The sequence below is a fragment of the Musca autumnalis genome, unplaced genomic scaffold (genome assembly GCF_047663935.1).
Source record: "Musca autumnalis isolate F117 unplaced genomic scaffold, ASM4766393v1 scaffold_5, whole genome shotgun sequence".
Taxonomy (NCBI): domain Eukaryota; kingdom Metazoa; phylum Arthropoda; class Insecta; order Diptera; family Muscidae; genus Musca; species Musca autumnalis.
The window spans coordinates 71012526-71036240 of record NW_027412088.1 but is presented as its reverse complement, the minus strand read 5'-3'; the positions used below and the strand labels follow the sequence as shown (position 1 = coordinate 71036240).

The following is a 23715-nucleotide window of genomic DNA, read 5'->3' as shown; positions in this document are numbered from 1 at the left end:
CTTTTTTCCAGGAACATATTGCAACTCATACAGGCATAGATTTGTACAAATGTGCCTATTGTGATTCCACATTTAAATCGAAATCAAATCGTGCCAATCACTGTAGGAAACATCATCCTGTGGAATATAAGCATAATATGTTAATACGACCACGTCCAGATGGAGCTCAAGCTCCTCAATCAAACCAAATGGAGGAGGAGAGTTTTTATTGTTAATCCTAATATTTTCTTTTCTCCCATAATGCTTGACAAAGAATGCCAACATTTCACCACAAATAAATAAAAGACAAATGACTAAAGCACACCACAGCTGCTGCACATTTTTTGAAAGTTTATATTGTGACTATCCTAATTGATTTTGTTACACTGTGCAACACGAAAATTACTTACCATATTTGGGCACCGCAACATTATAGAAGACGAAAAAAACCGAATGATTGAATATATCCCACGAGAGGGCTTCTTTCGAACCGCATTGACCCGAAACCATAGTGTTTCGGACAGCGGCTGCCAGCCAACCCAGCATCAAACCTACGTTTCTACGTAGGTTTATATGCTGCTACAACAACAACAATACATACCAAAAAAGAAGACTTGTCTTCCCGTTTTCCCCTATTTCATCAACATTTGCTGGTATGGTCCCCCAACAATTTTGGGACTTTGATGTCCAAAAGAATTATTTTTTGAGGCTCATATCTTGCAAACCGCTTAGAATTTCCATTTTCACTCTAAGACGAAGTTGTAGCTTTGTCATTTAGAACAAAAATTTTCTCCTAAGATCTGAATAAGCAACTTTATAAGCATAGGAATTTTAAGGAATGGTTCTTAAAGGTCAACATTGCTAAAAACTGTAAAAAATTATAAATTTGTATCTTTTTTTTGCCGGGTTTTGGCCAATAGATACCAAGTAACGGTTCTCCAAGGTGAAAATATTTTTGTCGGGTTTTGGCCAATAGATACCAAGTAACGGTTCTCCAAGGTGAAAATAGTGAAACAACTTTAAAAAATTAATTTTAATACTCTCAGCCTCATTGAAATAATGGTTTTAAACTCCAAGTATGTTTGGACGAAATCCGGAATTGAATTAGCCATGTGCTTCCGTTTGTCTGTCTGGCTGGTGTGCACAATAACTCTCGAACGGTTTAACCGATTTGGTTCAAATTTTGGGTATCGTCGGTCCACTCCTTGCGGTATATACCCCCCAAAAGTTCAAAAATTTTCGCTAAAATGGTGCATACGATAACTCTCGCAGGGATTAACCGAATTCGTCATAACTTTATATATAATTGTTCCACAAACATCCCATACGAGACAAGGGAGACTTCTCTCATATCAATGAGTGCACCCCGATTCATATTAGCTCAATGATATGGGACCTACTGTTTATCGCCGATTCCGTACGGCGTGTCCTACGACACCACTTTATAGAGAAGTTTTACAAGGCTGAAATACTCAGGAAATGTCGCCAACATTACTGCGGGGTATTTTGCCACCGTTGAAAAGTTTGATGTTGCCTGGCCGGGGAATCGAAACCACGACCATCTGCGTGCAAGGCGGGTGTGCATACCATTGCACCACGGTGGCACCCAAACTTATATAACTTTGCATATGGTAAAATTACTTCCAGGCATAGATCCGGTTTGAATATGGACTAAATCGATATACTCCTTCGTGTACCTCTCACACAAAATTTGGAAAAAGTCCAGTTTAACAGCTCGTCTCGGATCGTTTTGAAATATTTTGCAATAAATTCTTCTTGCAGAGGATGTTCAAGGGCAAGTTCATACTTCCTGAGGCAATGGTCCCAAAACTTCAAAAAAGCCCGCCGGCACCAACTAAAATGGGTAAGACGTAAAATAACCATTGAAGGTAGAAAATGAATTGGTCCAAACGATGTACATCGTATTATTTCTTACAGACTCGGAATATGCCCGAATGTTGACTACATCGGACCACTCTTTCGAGGTACACGAAATTTGAAAAAGGTACAGTATAACAACTCGAATCGTATAGTTTTTAAATTTTTGGCAACATTTTGTGTATGCGACCCTAGTTACAATGGTACTACAAATTTTCCAGAGAAATTGGTCCAAAAACTCGAAAAACCTCTTTAGAAGTCATATGTATTGTGTTTACTCCTTCGCTTTAGGTCCGAGGCTGAGGGTATTACTCTGTCGGTACAGTTGACTGATACATTCTTACTTGTTTATCCATTTTCTCGATTCTGGTCCATAGATACCAAACCGTTCAAATTTCAAGAAAACTATGAACTACCAAACTGTTCCTAAGATCTCAGTAAACAACTGACACTTCTCTCTTGCACTAACCGACTGGTAAGCATCTCTTCTCGTCTCTAACGTTTTTATATTTAATAAATTGAATTACGCTTTATAACGTTTATTGAAAAAAACTAATTTTTGTGTTTTACTTCTCTCCTCATTTCACCGCAAATTATTCCTCATTGGCTATGAGGAATAATTAATATCAAAATACAGTCCACTCTGCTCGTTGATGTTCCTGTTGGATTACTTCTGTGGCTCTACCAACAAGACGTCAGCATTGTTCATGGTATCAAATGGTATAAAACCTTCATTTTTCCTTGAATTTTAAACTGTTGATGAGATAAGGAAAAACGGCGAGGCACGGGTCTTCCCTCTTCAGGTCTTCTACCAGGTTGCGGTGTCAGAATGTGGTTAATAATCCTCGTCACACCAAAACTAAAAAAAAAAAACAAAGTTGAACACAAAATTCTAAAATTCTTTGCAAAAATCTTGTTAAATAGCCGGCGGTGGTCTTTATAATGTTCATAAATCCCAAAATTCGTTTTGGGCGTTATGAAATATCCCCTTCCGGAAATGCAGCTTAGACAGGGTAGGTTGAATTCAAAAAGATTCTGAAATCTAAATAAAATTTTGTAGTGTAATTATGTACTTTTTGTCTACTAGAAGAGTTTTCATTGAACTTGGTGTGTTGCACAGTGGAATAGCATAAAATGATGAAACAAAAACTGTAACTGTAACTGAAAACGCTGTTGATGTTTTTGGGGTCCTTTTAGTATGATGACAGAACAAAATCTATTAAATATAATAGTTAATATCAATAATCAATACATATTGAAATCAGTAGAGAAAAATGGTTGCGGTTCTTTTGCTAAAATATAAAAGTTTTTGCATTGTGAACATAACCTAAAATAACTAAAATTATTTAAAAAATCTAAAAAGTAATTCTTCTACTAAAATATCTTGTATAAATTACATTTGACTAGCAAAAACACAAAGCAGAATCCAAACATAGTACAATTTGGAAGTTTTTTGGTACTTGCAAGGTGGTGTACAAAAAATACAGTAAAAGAGTTATTTTAAGTTAATATTCTTGGTGTATTTTGTAATTACGGTGGCACTAAATGTATTAAATAAAATAAACAATAAATACAACAATTTGCTTGAAGTCAATAAAAATTGTTTTTATTTTAAAAAGGCAAAAGGCTGTCCTTTGAGTACATAACCTTAAATTACTAATTATTCTAAAATCAAAATGCAACTCATAATGGTTTAGTTTAAATCCACACATCTCTGTATTTAAGATAAATATTCAATAAAGTCTATGCTACTTATAATTGCTTAAGTATATGTGTTCCTATTACAGAAAAATATCTGGCTGAATTGGGAATACACAATGTCATAAATAAACACAATTCACGGAATCAATTAAGCATAGCATATCAGCCTGATCTAGAGCTGGAAAGTAGTTCTATTTTTTTATATTTTTTAATTTGAGTACGTCCCAGGATAATGCTATTTATGGGCCTTGGAGGCTTTGCAAATCTCTTTCAACATTAACTTATTAAATTAGTAAAAAGTTTGTACTACAAACATCCAATAATTTATTTTCAACAAAAAAAGACATTGTCCCAAATACTTCAACTTTCGTGAGCATAAAGAAACATTATAAAATACTAAGTAAAATGTATGTATATACAAAAATTCTATATAGATTACTTGATTTTTGACACTTTATTTTTCAGATACCCATGTCATGCATATTTGACCACGCATCTTAAGAAAATCCATGCAAGACAACCATTACCATACCGATGTGAGGAATGTGGTTCCGGACAACGTACAGCTAAAGCCTTAGAGAGACATAAAAGTAAAGTACACATGCCAAGAGATCCGGTCCAGTGTAATCATTGTGGTAATTTATATTCAACAAAGGCAATACTTACACGTCATATATTAAATATGCATGTATTGGTTGATACCGAACATCGTTGTGAGATTTGTGGCTTTGTTTCGTCGACACGAGAAGCTAAGCGAAAACATATACAATTTCGTCATAATCCCGTAAAGAAACATAAATGTTCAATGTGTGAGAAGGCGTTTAAGACGCCCACTTTACTGAAGGTAAGTATGATGGAATTTGTATCTTAGATTTTTTTCTTAATTAATCATGGCTTTCTTTCTTTTTTCCAGGAACATATTGCAACTCATACTGGCATAGATTTGTACAAATGTGCCTATTGTGAGTCTACATTTAAATCGAAATCAAATCGTGCCACCCACTGTAGGCGTCATCATCCTGTGGAATATAAACATAATATGTTAATACGACCACGACCCGATGGAGCTCCACCACTTCATATAGAGCAAGAGAATTTTTCTTAAAAAAATCTAAAGTTTAATTAATATTTGTATTTTTAATTTTTCTAAAAGCTGTGCAACGTTTCAAAGTTAGTCTCTTTCAAACAACTTCTATTGACCATGTTTTTGATTACATATTTAGACTCCTTTTGCATATTAGTAAAAGTGTAATGTCTAAAAATTGTTTTAATATTTTCAACTTTCTTCGGTGGCTATACTCTTGAGAAGTAATTTCTTGAAAATTAATTTTTGACCAGTTTTAAATTTCTACTTTCCACTGTAGTAATGTTATTAACAATACCCAGAATGACCACGAGGAGTTGTGGTAGACTTTATGGCTTTCGTAATGCCCTAGACTAAGTTATAATTCATTAAAAACAAGATATAGCCGGGTTTAGTTCAATCCAAGCCAAATATCTTTTAGATTTTTTTCTTGAATTTGCACAGCATAACAAAATACATAAAAGGGGTCTTTTAAGGTAAACATTTCCTTTAAACAAATCATATAAAAAGCACATTGACGCCAAATCTATAAAATAAAATAGTATATAATAAATAAATTCGATTGAAAACAATAAAAATTGATTTTGTTTAAAATAATAAAAGCTATCCATTAACCTATCCATAACCTTATTTATAAATTATTTTTTAAGATAAAATATGTAATTCATCTTGCATGATTTCATTTAAATTGAAATCATTTTTCAGCTATAGTTATAACTTCTTATTCTACGTACACTGCCGCTCACTTGAATAGAACCCCCCTGCAAAATTTGTTTTCAACCTCCATTTTTTCCGAATTACACAAGATATGAAGTTTTTAAGGTTTATTATATTTTCCTTCATGTGTTTGGAGTAAACTTAGTCATTCATTTGCATTCAAATCCAATTTGTATAAGAATTATGCAAGGAAAACAAAATAAAGTCAAAAATTGAATTAAAAAATTTGGCTCATTTGAATAGAACCCCCCTTTAAATGTTGTGAATACAGAAAGATTGTATGAGAATATCGATGCATATTTACTCTATATTGAAAACAAAGTCCTTTCAGTAATATTCAGTAAAAGTATATCCCTCCTGATTAAGGATACACCCGTATATCCTGCTTTGGCAAGGATTCTTTACATAATCAGGTGTAATGCCCAACAAAGCTTGCTTTTTTCATTCAACAAGTTTATTTTTGGAAGCGTACTGTCTCCTTTAGTCGTATATTTTACGCATACGTCATTCCCATACATTTTAGAGAATATTTACCACTGTAGAATATGGCGGCACCTCCAGGATATCAGCATTATTGAAAGGCATACTGAAAGGACTTCGTTTTCAATATAGAGTAAATATGCATCGATATTCTCATACAATCTTTCTGTATTCACAACTTTTAAAGGGGGGTTCTATTCAAATGAGCCAAATTTTTTAGTTCAATTTTTGACTTTATTTTGTTTTCGTTGCATAATTCTTATACAAATTGGATTTGAATGCAAATGAATGACTAAGTTTACTCCAAACACATGAAGCAAAATATAATAAAACTTAAAAACTTCATATCTTGTACAATTCGAAAAAAATGAAGGTTGAAAAAAATTTTGAAGGGGGGTGCTATCCAAGTGAGCGGGAGTGTATGTTTTTTGTTTTTGTTACACTATGCAACACAAAAATTATTAACCATACTCTGATATCGCAGCATGAAAAAGACCAAAAAAAAAGAAAACTCGTGTCTCTATCTCATCAATTTTTGTTGTTACCGGCGCTAAAGGTTGAGGCTATGATGTCGAACGGGATCATTTTGCAAGCTTCATATCTTCTAAACTGTTAAGAATTTTGATTTACTCTCGTAGACAAAGTTGTAGTTCTTTTCATAAAGAACAACAATTGTGAACATATAAAATCCATCAAACTTCATCTTCAAGTTCAAATTTCTTTTGTAATTTTTTATTTCTCGGATTTTGGTGTTATTTTGACCTTTAAGGGCAGATTCTACAGAGTTCGTATGTTTAAGAAAGTTGTTTATTGAGGTCTTAGGAACATTTTCGTAGTTGGTTGTGAGTGTGATGTGTTGCTACATAAGATTACATAAAATCTTAATTATAAAGTGATTCGATAAAAAAAGCTTACTCACAAAAAACATTTTAAAGTTTTTATTTTTCACAACTTTTGACCATTTTTTGAAGTCACTATAAGCAGATATTTATCTGAAAACTATAAGCAGATATTTATCTGAAAACGACATAACCGTTGGTTTCTTACTATTTTATCGTCATATTATTACATACATATATATCATTTTATATTATATAACATTATTTCATAAATCATAAAAATTAAAAGTGGCTTTTCAACATTTATGTGACCTTTTTCAACATTTATGTGAAATAAAAGTTATTTTAGCCATTAATATATATAAATTGGCAAAAGGTCATTCATTCGTGAAAACAGGATATAATTTTTGTGAAAAAATGTCAAAAAGTCATAACCCTGTTATACATCCAGCCGGTAAAAAAATTGTACTCCAGGTTTAGGCAAAAACCACCTGTTAGTGGATTATGGCATTCATTCCCTTTTAGCTAATGACGAGAGGAGTATGGCACTTGCATATCAAATAGATAGCTATTCGTTTCGCACGCTGAATGAAGGCGTCCCCACCCGAATTAGTGGAGAGTGTTATTATTCGCCAACCAAACACATCATGTCACATATACGCAAACAAACACAATTGCTCAGGTGATGACCCCTGATCCGGCCGCAGCTGTTACCTGGTGCGATAAGTGACGTCATTTCCCTTAGCTCAGACCATATTCGCTAACAGACCACCCGATTTCATAGCCTCTGATCGCCGTACTTTTCCGAACCGCGGAAAATCTTATTAACAAGGATTTAGAGAATTTAGAAAGAAAGAAAACTTTCCGGGATATTATCCAAATTTCCCAGCATAGACGACAGGACTAGCAAATGAGCGCGATGAGCTTCGTCGTACGAACCTTCAAGACCTAAGGGCTATGGAATTTACTCTTAAAAACAACAGGCTAGTAGCATAAGCGGAAAAAGTGAACAGACATTGGTACAGGATTAAGGGGTCGATCGTCGATAACAATTATCGTTGAGTGGCGTTGCCAGTTGTCAAAATTGATCCACGTATGGCAACTCTCAACTGAAGTTGCGAATCTCAGTTGACGAAGCGGCTGTTTTTCAGCAACCACAAATTTTCAGTTGCAGTGAACATTTTCGAAGAAACAAGAAGTAAAATAGAAGGAAAAATAAACATTTTATTAACAATTATTGATTCTTTGCATCATTAATTAATTTTGTGTATCAATATGGTGAAAATAACGACAAAGCAGCAGTTCGAAATATTAATTGATAAACTGAGTGAAAATCCAAACTTAGCCCGAGGAGTTCGGGAGTTTTGGTGAAACCAAAGCCACAGCGGATGAAGCGTGGAGGTCCATTTCGGACAGTTTAAACAGCCATGAACCTCCAACACGAACACCTGAAGAGTGGCAGAGTCTGGATTCACTTTAAAGCAAAGTTGAAAAAGAAAATGCCTCAAAATAAAATAAACTTCAACGACACTGGTGGTGGTCCATCACAATAAGTGAATTTATCGCCTTTGGTGCGGAGGTTCAGTTTAAGTACAAATGAGGAACATCCTCCATCTATACAGCCAACTACACCAGGGAATTTAGTTTTTGAATAAAAATGGTTTTTATTATGTCTTTTTTCCTCCTTCGTCAACTTCGAAAGATCCAATTTTGGCACAATTTGTCCTCTATCAAGTGGACAACTTCCTTCAATACGCTCGACAATGTAGATTGACCCATGTAATTGTTGAAATCATTGCCATGGGACTTTTGGAAACTTCCGTCCGCAAAGAATCTCAACGCTGCGCACACTTTTAAAAGTGGGGGTATTGCTGTTGATCTGTAACTTTGAAGTCATCCTTTAACGTTACCACAATGTAAACTACGGCATCTTTGGCAATCGAAAATACGCCTTAAACCTGAAATCATTTACTGATTATACAGTTCTTTCCACATGAACATCAACTCACAGTGCAGATGGCAATTCCAATGGATTCGACTTGTCCCTCAAATTTCTTCTAATAGATGCAATGTCCTGTACATTTTCTTCATCATCAAAAAATAATTCCACCGAACTTATCATTTTTTGCAAATAAAACTTGACGATCCGAAGATTCAATGGCCAGGTTATATTTCAATCTTGGGTTGTTTTCCAAATTTGCTCGAAAACTCAGCCAAAATATTAAAATATTGTCCAGAATTCACAAAAGAGTTATCCAAAGCGCAATTATTTTTAAAATGTTTTTTTTTTTTGCGAATAGAGGTCACAAGTTTGAAAAAACACTGATCGATAACATGTTTATCGACCACCCAGTTGAGTTGACATTAATGGTACAACATTTCATCTCAGTCGCGCAGACAACTGACAACTCAACTCAAGTTAAGTGGCAATGCAAGATAGACCCATAAGTAAATTGTGGATGATAAGAAGGCTGGCTGGCTGACTTCCGAAACGTCATAAAACGGCGTTGTTTCAGTTATTGCTCGTTCATTGTAAATGTATTTTAAAAAGAACACCGTTGCACAATCTGCCCAATGCATCTGTCTTCTACCTGATGCTTATTTTGTGTGTATACTTCGTTTCAAATGCGCAACAGTGACGTTTTGGAGTGCAATACTTTAATTCTGTATCACTGCGATATGGAATAGGATGCTCAAGACATTAACAAAGCATATGACATTTCGAAAGTCAGCTTCTGTTTCAAGAGCGGCACATTGACGGATCCGAAAAGGTGCGCGTTTTTTAACCGAGAGTGATAGGGAGAAAATGTGCATGCTATGTCGTATATGAGCCCTATCGCATGTCATCCGAAACGTGAAATCACCCAAAGCGTTGGGCCCACATGGAATTTCAAAAATATAAAACCTGATTTGAGTAAAAAACCGGAGTACCAGCAGCCTGAAAAGTTTGCAGAGTGATCCACTACTGAAGCCAGCCGTAACTTTACCAGCATTACTCGCCATATCCGCAGATATTAGTCGAGGTCTGAACCAGAACAGAACCGATCAGTCATGAATAAAACGTTGGATAATCAACTGTATGTGTGCTCGCCAGTCGTTTGTGGAATTCACAAATAATGGGGGTTATCACGAATGAAATTTCCCCGTGAGTTTTGTTTTTTCGCCATTGCAACTTAAGGGAGAAAGTGAAAAAATTCACGGGGAATTGCCGTTCATGATAACCCCCAATAAGTCTACAACCCGTAGAGTAAAACAGGTGTCACCAAAGCGGGGTGAGAACTCCGGATACACTTCTACCTTACTGAAATTATTGAACGCCCACCAGATATCGTAAGATTGTAATATACGCGGGTGATAGTAGGATGTTGGCGTCTGGTCCTATCGTCGATGACATACCTATGTGATAGGTTAAATATCTGCATTGATTAATAAGTGCTGTTCTTCCATCTGAGGATCCTCCTGAACATATTGGTCGATGGCGTGCGAGCACTAACTACCCCAAGACATTGGGTGTAACGTTTTATAGCATGTTTAAGTCGTTCGTTTAAGCTAGATCAACGAGCCTATCAGGCGGACTTGCATAGCATTCAATCGATGCAGTTTCGCAAGCAGTCCAAAGTACAGTGTAAATGCCGTACTAACAGACCATTCTCCATCCATCGCAGCAGAAGAACGCCAGCTACAAAGGCAAACACGAGTGGTTTTACCCCAGCTAAGATCCGGACGATGCAGACTGCCTCAATTTATATTGGCCTGAAATTGTTAACACGATATCCAACAAATGCTCTGCATGTGGACTGGGACCCCACGACAGGCTGTATTTGTTTAGCTGCCCAGAGTAAAAGGAACCAGATATCTGAAATAATACATGAACGATCACATTTGCGTTTCTACAACAACAAAACACTGTGATTTCCGCGTATTCAGATATATCTGGATGGCTGACTTCCGAAACGTCATAGAACTGCTTTGTTAAAATTATTGCTCTTGCATTGCAAAAGTATTTGAAAATGCACACCGTTGCAAAGTTTAGCTAATGCATCAGTTTTCAACCTGATGCTTATTTTGTGTGTATTCTGCGTTTCAAATTCACCTCAGTGACGTTTTGAATTGCAATACTTCGCATTAATTCTGTATTACAGCGATATGGAATAAGATGCTCAAGACATTTACAGACATTAACAAAAATATACGCGGATTTCTGAGTGAAATCGCACACTTTTCAAAAAGTTGTTTTGATTTCCTTTAATTTTTGCTGTGTTAATGCTGCCCATCAGCAAAACATTTCAGTATATTTTCAGATTTTTTGACCAAAAGTTCCAGAGATATTGCGCCTTGAAAAAAGTCGAATTCTGTAAAAATTATGTGCAAAGAAATACCCGTAAGTTCTTTAATATTGGTCCAAATAGAAAAAATGTTTTTTTTTTTACTTTTTCAAAAAAGTGTCGGATTTCACCCAGAAATCCCCATACATACATATGTACATATGTATGTATTTGCATTGAAAACCTCTGTAGATTCTAAAAATGGTTCTATATAAGGATCAACTTATTCAATAATGTTACGGGTTTTTGTCCATAGCATGCATGGCAAATCAAAGACACTAGCTATAAATACGCCGTTAGCATTAGAACTTTTTGCGGGGTTAACCTTCTTGATCAGGATTCATTTTGGCGTATACGCAATGGAATTTTTTATTAAAATTGGTTATATGCAAACGCAATATTAACTTTATAAACCAAACCATACAGTAAAAACAAAGCAATGGAACCACCTTATTATAAAATAGTGATTAAGTATATTTTTGAATGCCGTATAATTCCCCTTTACATTATTTTCAGATTTTCATGTGAAGCGCATTTAAATCGTCATCTGAAATATCACAATCCAGCAAAAACGTTAATTTGTGATATTTGTGGTAGAGCGGAGACAACAATAACTACACTAAGGAAACACAAAGAAAATGTCCATGAACCCAAAGTTCCAGAACAATGTAAATATTGTGGTCAATGGTATTCGAGTCGTAGAACAGCCCTCCGGCATATACGTAACATGCATGTCCATGCCAATGAGGAGCATCGTTGTGAAATCTGTGGCTTTGTTTCATCTTCAAAACCGGCCAAGAAGCGGCACATTGATTTCAAACATAATCCAGAGAAGAAACACAAGTGTACGATGTGTGAGAAGGCCTTCAAGACACCCACATTGTTAAAGGTAAGTATGGTTAGAAATAATCGTTACAAATGGAAATAATAATAATTATTATTTTTTCATTTTAGGAACATATGGCCACTCATACCGGTATAGATTTATATAAATGTGCCTATTGCGATGCAACTTTCAAATCAAAGTCCAATCGTTCAACCCATTATAGGCGTCATCATCCAGTGGAGTATAATGCCAATATGATTAGACGTTCCCGGCCAACAGCAATTGAAAATTATACCACCACAACAGCATAATTGTAGTTATAGTCAGTAAAAGTAAACGTTTATGAAATAAAAAATAATTTTCTTCTAAATTTGCTAGTGTAAAGGAAAAATAAAATGTATATCCCTTAAAAATAACATTCTTGTAAAATCCTTATCTTGTTTTTTTCTCCTATAACGGTAACTCGTGATAATTTACTGTGTGTTGTGAGTCAGTTAAACTTTTTGTTAGCAACAATTATGAAAGTTGACATTGAATTAATTATATTAACAAAATTGTTTAAACACAAATTTAATACTTAGTCAATTCCACTGTATGTCTTTAAACCAAAGAAAGTTCCATTTACATTTCTAATTTTAAAACATCTCATTCTCTTTCAGATTCTCCTGTGAAGCCTATTTGCTACGGCACATGGAATATCATAATCCAAATAAGGAATTTATATGCGATATTTGCGGTAAAGCCTTACCCACTCATGATACCTTAAAGAAACACAACAACAAAGTGCATACACCAAAAATACCCGAACAGTGTCAATATTGTGGAAAATGGTATTCTAGTCGTTGGACAGCACAACGTCACATGTTAAATATGCATGTAAGGGCCGATGAGGATCATACTTGTGAAATATGTGGTTTTGTTTCGTCCACCAGGGAGGCGAGGAAAAAGCATATGGAATTTAAGCATAACCCCGAAAAGAAACATAAATGTACAATGTGCGATAAGGCATTTAAGACACCCACACTACTAAAGGTAAGTCTTCAATGGGAGGAGTATAGATATTAATTTATAATTCTCATTGCAGGAACATACAGCCACCCATACTGGCATCGATTTGTATAAATGTGCTTACTGTGATGCCACCTTCAAATCGAAATCAAATCGTTCCACGCACTATCGTCGCCATCATCCTGTAGAATATAGTATTAATATGATACGTCGTCCTCGTCCCAGTGGTATTAATAATTATGAGAACGTAAACCAAAATGTCAATAGTAATAATTCTACTAATGACAACACTACTAGCAATAATACTAACAACAACACCACCAGCAGCAGCAGCAACAACGCTAGTGTTTAATTGGTAGTATTGCTTAGGCATCTTAATTAAATTTTTAAATAAATTTTCGGCTTTTTCATTCGCATAATATTAAATTTTAAAAACTTTTTGTTTTTTAAATTTGAAAACAACTAATATGATATTAAGCTGACTTACTTTAAAAATAATATGTAAACACACATCTCAACAAAACTGCCACAGTGAATCTAAAATTTGTGTGAAATAGTTAATTTACAAGTTCAAGTTCATACGCCCAGAATTCTTCTTGAATACTTTAGCACTTTAAAGTAAAAAATCGCTACAACACTGCAACAGTGGTTTTTGTACGTAAAGTATTTGTACATTTTACCCATATTTTCTAACTAATTTCGCCAAATGTTGATATTTTGAGTTCTTAGTAAATATTAAATCTCTATACTTGGGGTAACACAGAACCCTCATAGAAATCCCAGGAGGACGGATTGGGTAAATTCGAAGCTCTGACGGCCTCAAAACTATGTGGAGGTGGAAGTAACACTCTCCATACTGTCGAGGAGGTTGAGAGAGCTGTGGATTCCCTAATCAAAACCCTTCTGACGTGCTATGAGGACTCTTGTCCAATCACCTATCCGGTGAAGAAATCCCAACCGGTGTGGTGGACTAAACAATTAGCCAATCTGCGTAAACCAGCAAGGCAATCCTACAATAAAGCCAGTAAGACGAAATTCAGCACGGATTGGCATGCCTACAAGGTCAATTTCAACAAGTAAAAGAGTGAAATCAAGAAAGCTAAGCGAAATTCTTGGGTTAGTTTCATCGAGTCGATAGAAGGGGTTAGTGAAGCTGCCAGGTTCTGTAAGATACTATCTAAGGACCCAAAATCCATAGGTAGTATCAAACGGAGCGATGGTTCCTGGACTTACTCCGGTCTAGAGACTTTGGATCTGCTGTCAGGGGTTCATTTTCCCGGTTGCCAACAGCAAGTCACAGTCGAATCCGAACTGTCGAAGATGAACATCTGATTGACAGAATAACTAATCACACAAGAATTCGGTGTTGATCGCCAACAATTTCCAGCCTTATAAATCACCGGGACCGGATGGTATAATACCGGCAATGCTACAGAATGTGGCTGAGCCGGCGATATCAATCCTGGTAGAAATTTTCAAGGCTAGTTTTTTGTTATCGTACATACCTGGTCTGTGGAAGGAGGTTAAGGTGACCTACATCCCCAAAGCGGGGAAGCCAAGTCATACTCTACCAAAAGACTACAGACCAATTAGTCTTTCTTCCTTTCTCTTATAAACATTAGAAAGGTTACTGGATCTTGAAATTAGAATACAATTAAACCCCATTAACATCAGCAAATCGCAACATGCCTACACTAAAGGCAAATCAGTGGAGACTGCCTTGCATGAGGTGGTCGGGCATGTTGAGAAGCATATGAAAATTCAGGCTTCACGCTGGCGGCCTTCCCCTATATAGAGGGGGCTTTCAATAACGTGAAACTTGAATCAATCCACAATGCTCTTAGCAACACAGGCAATTCCTCCATTCTTGTGGAATGGATTGATGAAATGCTGAAGAGTAGAATCGTCAACTCATGCATAGAAGAGAGTTCCGTGAGGGAATCTGTTAACAGAGGCACTCCGCAGGGAGGAGTTCTCTCATCCCTGCTATGGCTTCTGGTAATAAGTAAAATACTTGTGTGCTTCGACCGGCTGAAGATCAAGGTGGTTGCTTATGCTGATGATGTGGTTGTGCTGATAAGTAGCAAATTCCTGCAAACTGGGCCCAGAACAACGGTCTGGGAGTAAACCAGAAAAAAACAGAGCTTGTACTATTCCAAATTTCGAGCCTCCAGTCCTGGACGGGTGGCCCTGGAACTTTCTACGGAAGATAAATACCTCGGCACTATTCTGGACCATCGCTTGTCATGGAAAAGAAATGTAGAGGAGCGAACGAAGAAAGGACTCATGACACTCTATTTCTGTAAGAACTCCATTGGGAAAAGCTGGGGATTGAGACCACAGATCATACACTGACTGTATGTAACCGTGGTCCTGCCCATACTGACCTATGGTGGACTGGTCTGGTGGCAAGCTCTTGGGAACAAAGCGTTACTTTCCAAATTATCGAGTGTACAAAGAACCGCGTCACTGCTGATTGCCGGATCGATTTAAAGGACTCATCAAGCTGCTTTAAACGTCATCCTGAATCTCCAACCTCTGGACATCCTAATCCAGTTTCAGGCGGCGAGAACTCCGGGAGTCAGGGTGTTGGCGTGGTTCACACTTTGGACACTCGAATGTCCTAAAACTAGTTCATAGTTGACTTGAGTTAGGTGACAATGGTTGCGTAAGCGGTTATATGCCTACCTCATTCAAGTTTGACTCCTTAACTGTTATATTTCCAAGCAGAGACGCATGGGCTCAGTGCATAACTCCTCTGGACGGTCTGGCAATTTACACAATTTACACACAGACGGGTCCAAGATGGAAGAAGGTACTGGCGCTGGCGTCTACTGCGAGAATCCACTAATTAAAAACTTATATAAGCTTGACGATAATTGTAGTGTTTTTCAGGCGGAGATTCTTGCTATCAAGAAAGCAGCTGAATTGGTGAAGTGGCTTAAAGGCAGTCTTACAGGACCGGTGACCCTCAAGGCTCTCAAGTCACGGACCATAAATTCAAGAGCTATTCTTGATTGTAGGAGAGCTCTGCAGGATATACACGATATCGTAAAGCTATGTTGGGTTCCGGGTCATAGCAATATCATGGGAAACGAGGTAGCAGATGAACTGGCTCGATGTGGCTCTAGGTCTATCGACTTATCAGTTTATGAAACCGTTCGGGCACCGCTGTGCCACTACATCGGCAAAGTTCGGGAGATCTTCAATGAGAAAGCACATCAAAGATGGATATTGGAACCTGGTTGTAGGGTATCCAAGGCAATCTGGCCTGTGGTTTCTCGTCGAAGAAGGGCTTCCCTCCTCTCACTTGATAAGTTAGGGATGAAAATCGCGGTGGGACTTATAACAGGTAACTGCAGAGTGAGGTCCCTAAATTCAAAATGAGACGACAGTGGCATTGACTACTGCAGACTATGTGAAGATGCGGAGGAGATAGAGACTGTCGAACATCTGCTTTGTAGGTGTCCCATGTTGCAAACAACACTAGGGAGATATGAGATAATTCCTTGGCGTCAATCTCCATATCTCCCACACTCACCATCATCTCATAATCTCTATCCCATCATCCTCATCTCATCAAGCTGCATCAAAACTCTATCATCTCCTTCATCTTAAATCATCTCAACAACACACCTCCATCCTCCTTAAATAGCCTACACAGGATGACCACAATGGGCCAACGGCCTCAGAGTGAAGCAGTCACCTATTTAAATAGAGGGCTGCGCATCCTTAAACCTAACCTAAATATTAAACGCTCTATGCAAAAGATCATCAAAATAGGTCCAAGTTTTGGTATAGCTTTCATATATAGGTACCCCTGATTTTAACTATTTCGAAGGTCTTAGCCCATTTTCCAATTGATTAGGTTCTAATTTGGCATCTTCGCTACGCACAACTTTTCAATATAGGACCTTGTTTTACCTATTTCGAGGGTCTTGGTCTCATGTTCCAATCAATTAGGCTGAACATTTACATTTTTTTTTTCGAAGTAGAAAATTATTATGCTTCTACAGCTTCGTAAAAAGAATAAAAGCTAGGAAGATAATGAATATAGCGTATAACCTGACAAAGACGCCTAATAAACCAACCTAAGCGCAGTAGGCCTAACATGATTAGTTGTTGTTGTAACATAGTTTTTATTTTATGTTTGTACGTCCTTCAGTTCTAGGAATGTGGTTAATTCGATGGAATGTAACCACAAAACCATTGAGTAGGTTTGACAGGGCAGTTGAAAAGGTGCAGAAAGTCGCGCGGGCCTGTGTCGTAGATGTTTTGCACGGTGTCAACGATCCATGTCCTATAGGAATTCAGACGGCGGCACCATCCCGAACGTCGTTGAGCCAAACTACTCTGATTTGTTGTTTTAGCAGTATTTTATATGATTGTATGCTCGTGTTTCTGCTTAATCTGGCTCTGGGTATATCTCCAGTTCTAGGACTGTGACTACTTCGATGGGATGTAATCACAAAGATACTGGAGATAGTTGAGTAGGTTTGGCAGGGCAGTTAAAAAAGTGAAGTGTGTCGTGCGGTCCTGTGCCGCATGCACGGTGCCATCAAACCTTGCCCTACTGACATCTGCGACTGCATCCGTGTGAATGCTATTTAAACCTGCTTGATATGCTTGTTGATATAGATGTTCTCTCATGTAACGTTGGGCCTTTCTTTTTAGATTATGAAGATCCCTCCTCCGATCTATTGCGTTATATGTGGTCAACAAGGTTTCTTTGTCTGCACACCAAGTGATGTCGGCTAGGGACTTGAGGAGCTTGTTCCTCAGCTTGTCGCAGATAGCAGGGGCATCCGGCATGAACATGCATTGCTTGACAGCATCAAAGGCTTTTGATAAGTCCAGCGCCACCAATACTGTCCTTGTTCTGGTTAGGTCTTCGACTAATATTTGTGGAGATGGCGTGCAGTGCTGTGCTGCTATGCTGATGATCGGCAACAGGTTAGCTATTGAGTTCCTTTCTACCTTCTTCCCAGGGTTCGAGAATGACTTTACCGCTGTCCACAATTCACTTGGAAGTTCCGGCTCCAATGTTGCAACTCTTCAGATGATTCCGCCACTTGTTCCGCTTATACTCGCCCACCAAACGGTTGACTTCCAGCGTCAGCTCCCTGTTTTATCTCACCGCCGTTGCTGGGAAATTTGGTTCCACTTTGGGTATTCGACCAGCAGTTACATATATGGCGAGGGACTGCAGCTATCTGATAATGTCTCCGAACGTACTCTCTGCTACACGAACATCAGAAGGTTTGGGCAGTTCTCTGAAGCGATGATTAGTAAACTCCCTGAAACTATGCCAATTAGCTGACGAAATCGGGTGGTCAGTTGATGGAGACTATTATAGATGGTCGACCCAAGCGAAACGACGGTCCCCAAAGTCGGTCATGACCTTCCAAAAGCGGGAGGACTAACTTCTGAGTCCATTGCAAATAAATTGCAAAGATTATGAATTTCCAGCGATTGGAACATCAAAGACTGGTGTTAGGTGCGATTGCTATTGGGGGACTGCAGCGGAATCTCATATTCTGATGGCGAAGATTACACACTGGGGCTGTGTTATCACAGCATGCATCAATATAGTGCCTGTCCTAAACCCTCCCATGGACGAGTTCAGAACAATACCTTGAGATGTAACCACTCCCGACATCTATTGTATCTCACCGAAGTTGGAGTGTGGCGGAGTACATCCAAAATGGTCCTTGGGTTTTCCCCCGTCCCGACACAGACCAAAAGAATATGGAGCGCTAAAAAACAGAATTAATGGAATGCAAATTGCCTCTCGAGTCTTTAATGCTCCACATCAATAGAAAAAATATATAAATTTACCAGCCATCATCATGAATTTCGTATAAAAAAAATATATCATGAAAATGGCACTGAAAGTGCAGGTCGGCGTTATTAAAAAATTCCGACAATCTGATAAATGTTGACAAGGAAACTTTTTTGGTCTCTTATAAATCGGTGCTGGAATGCTCCGCGGTGCAGTAAACACATATTCATACCTTATCAGAAGACAAATACTGTTCCTGTTGTCCAAATCATACATTGCCCCAAAGAATTATCGTACATATCAGTCAGTCACGCAAATGGGCGTATAGAACTTAATCGAATATGAAATGGATTTGACCATTAGAATGAGAATATGTATATAACATATGCATACACATCCCCGAAGGTACACCGGAGACTTCTCCCACATTAATGAGTGCATATCAATTCATAGTAGCTCAATGTGCATTAATGTTAATAATCATGGTTCATCATATAGGAGGTAGTGCCAACTTTTTACCTCCCTCCTTTAAAAGTCATTCAATGTACATAAGTTGAAACATTATACCTACAATTTGCAACGGTTCAATAAAATATCTATGACTGTATTAAATTTAAAATAATAATTTTGAATATTCAACCGGAGACAATAAGCTGATCATATAACCTAAATTTAGCTAAATTGCGATCTTCCTAAATAAAAGAATTGGTTTTGAATCCTGATATTGTATCATGGTTTTTGAATACATTTTAAAAGTTTGAAAACAAAATCTCACCTCCCTTAAAAGGTTATTATCGTGTGTGACCAAGGTACATGGATTTGCTATATTTTCTCCAAAACCAACTTCGAGTATCAATACACAATCTTCATAATTTTTTTTTTTTCAATCATCAAATGTTTTATTGTCCTGTGGTATATCAATTGTCAATTCCATATATGGCTCTCTATGCAGTTCAGACCATCGTTGCGCCACTCGGGGATCGCTAGCCTTGCGAAATACCATACAGGTAATGTGTGGTAGCTTCTCAAAACGTATTCGACTGAAACCCAACACACCCATAGTGTAACGCCAATTTTTCATAATAGCAGCATTCTTCCCGACATGTTGTGAATCGGGTGTAATAATAATCAAGATACCTTCATACTTTAAAAGTTCATAGGCTTTACGGCAACATTGCAAACGTAATTCTGAACTAGGAATGTATTCCAGTAACAAGCTAAATACCACACATTCATAATAGGCAGCGGGTAAGGTACAAACTTCCTTGTCTTCTAAAACAATTTGCGGATTCAGCATATCTTGTATTTGGATTTTCAAAAAATCACCTTTCAACACATCATCTGTAGCTGGACACAAATCAATGGCAGTCACATCAAACTGTTGTGATTTTCCAAATGGATTGAAACAGCTTCCAACATCCAAGACGTGTATTTTCTCGGGTAATGTTTCAAGATATTTACATTGGCCACAGTCGAAGCCTTCCCATGACTCCAGCAATCGTTGTTCCCTTAAACGTTTCTCCAAGTAAATACGTTCCGAAAAGAAATATGCCATACAATATTCTATTGTCCATTTTACTCTACTCCTTGCCATTAAATCTTGATTTGTGGTATTATTCTCCCAAATATTTGCCAGTTTATGCATTGCCTCAGCGTATTCTTGCAAACGCTGTTCATCTTTGATATGCTCCTGCCATGCTTTTTCTGCTCCATACTGTTTGGTAAGGATACGTAAAGAATCGTGACAGGATTTGATTATATTTGCCAATCGTTTGTGTTCTTCTGTCGCCATTTGTGCTGCTAGGAATGGGTTAAGCAATGTGTCTTCACAGACAGCTGTTTTTAAGTTACATTACAAAGCCTTCTTTACAAAAATGACGGCGTAGAAAGAAGAATCACAATAAAAATAGGTATGTCTGTTTAACTACGCAGCATTTCTTTTTTAAAGTACGAAATATAATCCGAGTAATCATCATGTTAAAAAAAGTGGAAAAAGAACCTTTCCGTCGCACAGTGGATCCACTTGTATGGAGAAAGTGGCCAAAAATATTTACAGTGTAAATACCAAGCTAATACACTGGTTAAGGCCGCGGTACATAAGGCCCCGGCACATACGGTTCGTTGCGAGTCGCGTCGCGCGTTAAGAACACCAACCACATGAAAAATGTGTAAGTGATGTCTAATGGGTACTTTACACGATATGTTTTTTACATATGAATTGTCACTTTGCATATACATTTTGTATGGCAGAAGTGACAACTCATATGTAAAAAACATACCGTGTAAAGTACCCCTAATTTGTTCTCGAATTTTTCATGTGGTTGTTGTAACGCGTGCTGGGGCCTTTTAGTCCAATCAGTTAAGTTAATTAAAGGTTGCGGAACACGAGAAAAGAATGAATAAAGTGGATTTGGAGTCCTTGCCAAAAGCTGAACTGGTTATATGAGGACAATCAGGGCAATCCTGGGTAAAATTCTAAATCGATATATCCATGCCCGTCTGTTGAAATCAAGATACAGCTCGCAATTTTTAAGATAGAGCCTTGTAATTTGGTACAGAAGTTCCTATTACTCCTAGGATGTCTGGTATTGCAAATGGGCTATATCGGTCTAGAACGGTACCTCCCGATTTTTGGTATTTTGAAGGATGTGGCCTCAATATCGTTCCGAAATGGCTGAAATTTGGTATTTAGTCTTCATTGGGAGTACAAAACATTCTACCAGAAGGTCAACGCCTTAATACAGACCCCATAGAACGGTACCACCCGATTTTCGGTATTTTGAAGGTTATGGTCATAATAATGCATTTAAATGGCTGAAATTAGGTATGTAGTCTTCATTGGGGGTATTAAACTTTTCCCCAGAAATTTGTTGGTACAGGTCCACGCCTAATACAGACCCCATAGAACGGTACCACCCGATTTTCGGTATTTTTAAGGTTGTGGCCTCAATATTCATTCAAAGTGACTGAAATTTGGTATTTAGTCTTAGTTGGGCGTATAAAACTTTCAACCAGAAATTTGTTGGTACAGGTCCACGCCTTAATACAGACCCCATAGAACGGTACCACCCGATTTTCGGTATTTTGAAGGTTTTAGCTTCATTATCACACCGAAATGGCTGAAGTGTAGTACTTTGCCTTCGTTGGGGGTATAAAACTTTCCCCCGGAATTTTGTTGGTATGGGTCTACGCCTTCATATAGCCACCATGGAACGGTACCTCCCGATTTACTGTATTTTTGAAGTTTGTGGCCTCAATATTCCTCCAAAATGGCTGACATTTGATATTTAGTTCTCATTTGAGGTATAAAATTTGAAATTTGTCGGTATAGATCGACGTTTATCGAAATAACTCTTGAATGTTAGCGACCTTGTTTTCCCGAAATTGCTGATATTTGGAATAAGTCTTTTTCATAAACGAATGGAATCTAATTGTTCCATTTTACTTTAATACCACTCGTGGTGGAGGGTATAACAAGTTAACGCCATTCTTATTTGTTATACAAATACAATACAAAGCACTCAATCAAAAGACGTGCCGGGGATCGAAAGGAGTGCATCCTAGACGTTTGCTTGTGGAAGCAAAATGGACTGCATCCTCGCTGCACCATGACCTTGTAAACATCATGACTTCTTTCACATAAAAACATGTGGTCCGAAATCACTTGCACTCATGCTTCATCTACTTCTTTGGCTAGAAACATTTTGCTGGGAATATCCCGAGAGTCGTGGCAGTTTACGCTCAGTTGCGAATATATCACACTATATTTGCTCCTTAGCAACTGCGTCCATGTGAATGTCATTTACTAGGCGTTTACACACAGACAGTATTGTCAAAACAATAGCAAAGTTACAAACCATTTTCACCAATACATTCATACGTTTCTCTATACATATTTAAAAATTTATAAATGTATTTGTGAAAAATGGTTTGTATTTTTGCTATTGTCTGGCCAATACTGGCATTTGTAAACGCAGGGTTAGGCCTGCTGGATATGCCTGTTGATCTAGGGGTTCTCTCCTGTATCGTTGGACCTCTGCCTCCAGATCGTGGATATTCTCCTTAATTTGCCTGAATGTGTCTAGCCTCCCCACCAGATGGTGATTGGGATGGCTCTCACGGTAACATCCGAGCAAGTACTGCAACGACAGCATCTCATTGTATTGCTTTACTGGAAGAATCTTTGCCTCCTTATGTAGATGGTCCACTGAAGACTTGAGGAGACACCCTGTTGCTGTTCTCAGGGCGGCATTCTGACAAGCTTGAATCTTATTCCAATGCGTATCACATAAATTCCCAGCAAAATAAATTGGAAGTAGTGCAATGTAGACTAGTTCTTTCACGGCATGTTTTTATGCAGTTCAAACGGAGTCGTGAAAAAGGCACTCCATTACTCACATTTTAACCGCATTTGGATGCAATCCAAAGAATCACATCCATTCGTCACATTTTAACAACATCCGGAGGCAGTTCAACGGAGTCGTGAAAAAGGCACTCCAATTCCTCACAATTTAACAGCATCCGGATGCAGTGCAAACGGAGTCGTGAAAAAGGCACTCCGTTCACTACATTTTATTAGCAGTTGTTAGAGATCCCTACATGTACATAAATCAGTTTATACATCTCTACAGGCAGCGGAATAAAAGAGATAATCGCGTTAACATTTCCAAACATTTGTTAATACAAACTAAATAATATTTAATTTGTGAACATTTTTCCGGTAACTCACGAGAAGAAAATTTCCCAATGGGGTGCTGTTGGAGTACATGTCGAAATCTTAACTGGTGATGGGAAGACAATATCAAACCCATTTAGCAGAAGAAGCAAAAGCACTTAAGCTTGGATTAAATAAAGAGCGAAGGAACACACATGTTTGCTATTGAATTCAATAGAGAATTTTCATAATGTTAATTTAATAAAGTTATTAATATTTTTGTTTTACACAAATAATAAATGCATTTTATTTTGTTATTCAAAACACGTGCTCTGGACTGCCTCCTATTCTACCCCAAAGGGTCAGTTAAAATGCAATGCCAAAGGGTCAGTTAAAATGCAGTGCCAAAGGTTCAGTTAAAATGCAATGCCAAAGGGTCAGT

The 23715-nt window shown here is 37.6% G+C and overlaps 3 protein-coding genes across 5 annotated transcripts in view; 2 read left to right on the top strand and 1 right to left on the bottom strand.

The window, feature by feature from the left end:
* Positions 1-13272, top strand: part of LOC141387190 (uncharacterized) — a 225527-nt gene extending 212255 nt beyond the window's left edge. The window contains exons 3-4 of one of the 3 annotated variants that reach the window (XM_073956464.1): positions 12489-12861; positions 12914-13272. In XM_073956464.1, coding sequence (XP_073812565.1) covers positions 12489-12861; positions 12914-13189 — 649 coding nt within the window. In that variant the 3' untranslated portion in view covers positions 13190-13272. Of the gene's footprint in view, positions 1-11; positions 3458-4023; positions 4403-4471; positions 5119-12488; positions 12862-12913 lie in introns of those variants that run through there. The other 2 variants (XM_073956485.1, XM_073956480.1) reach the window with 2 other exon arrangements.
* LOC141387198 (zinc finger X-chromosomal protein-like) lies at positions 5071-12258 on the top strand. Its single transcript, XM_073956510.1, has 3 exons — positions 5071-5118; positions 11520-11892; positions 11958-12258. Exons 2-3 carry the CDS (start codon positions 11731-11733, stop codon positions 12138-12140), a joined length of 345 nt encoding a protein of 114 aa, XP_073812611.1. The 5' UTR covers positions 5071-5118; positions 11520-11730; the 3' UTR covers positions 12141-12258.
* A 6219-nt stretch (positions 13273-19491) lies between the features above and the next one.
* On the bottom strand, positions 19492-20458 carry Samtor (S-adenosylmethionine sensor upstream of TORC1). Its single transcript, XM_073989642.1, has one exon. It carries the CDS (start codon positions 20409-20411, stop codon positions 19503-19505), a length of 909 nt encoding a protein of 302 aa, XP_073845743.1. The 5' UTR covers positions 20412-20458; the 3' UTR covers positions 19492-19502.
* Between the last annotated feature and the right edge of the window lie 3257 nt (positions 20459-23715).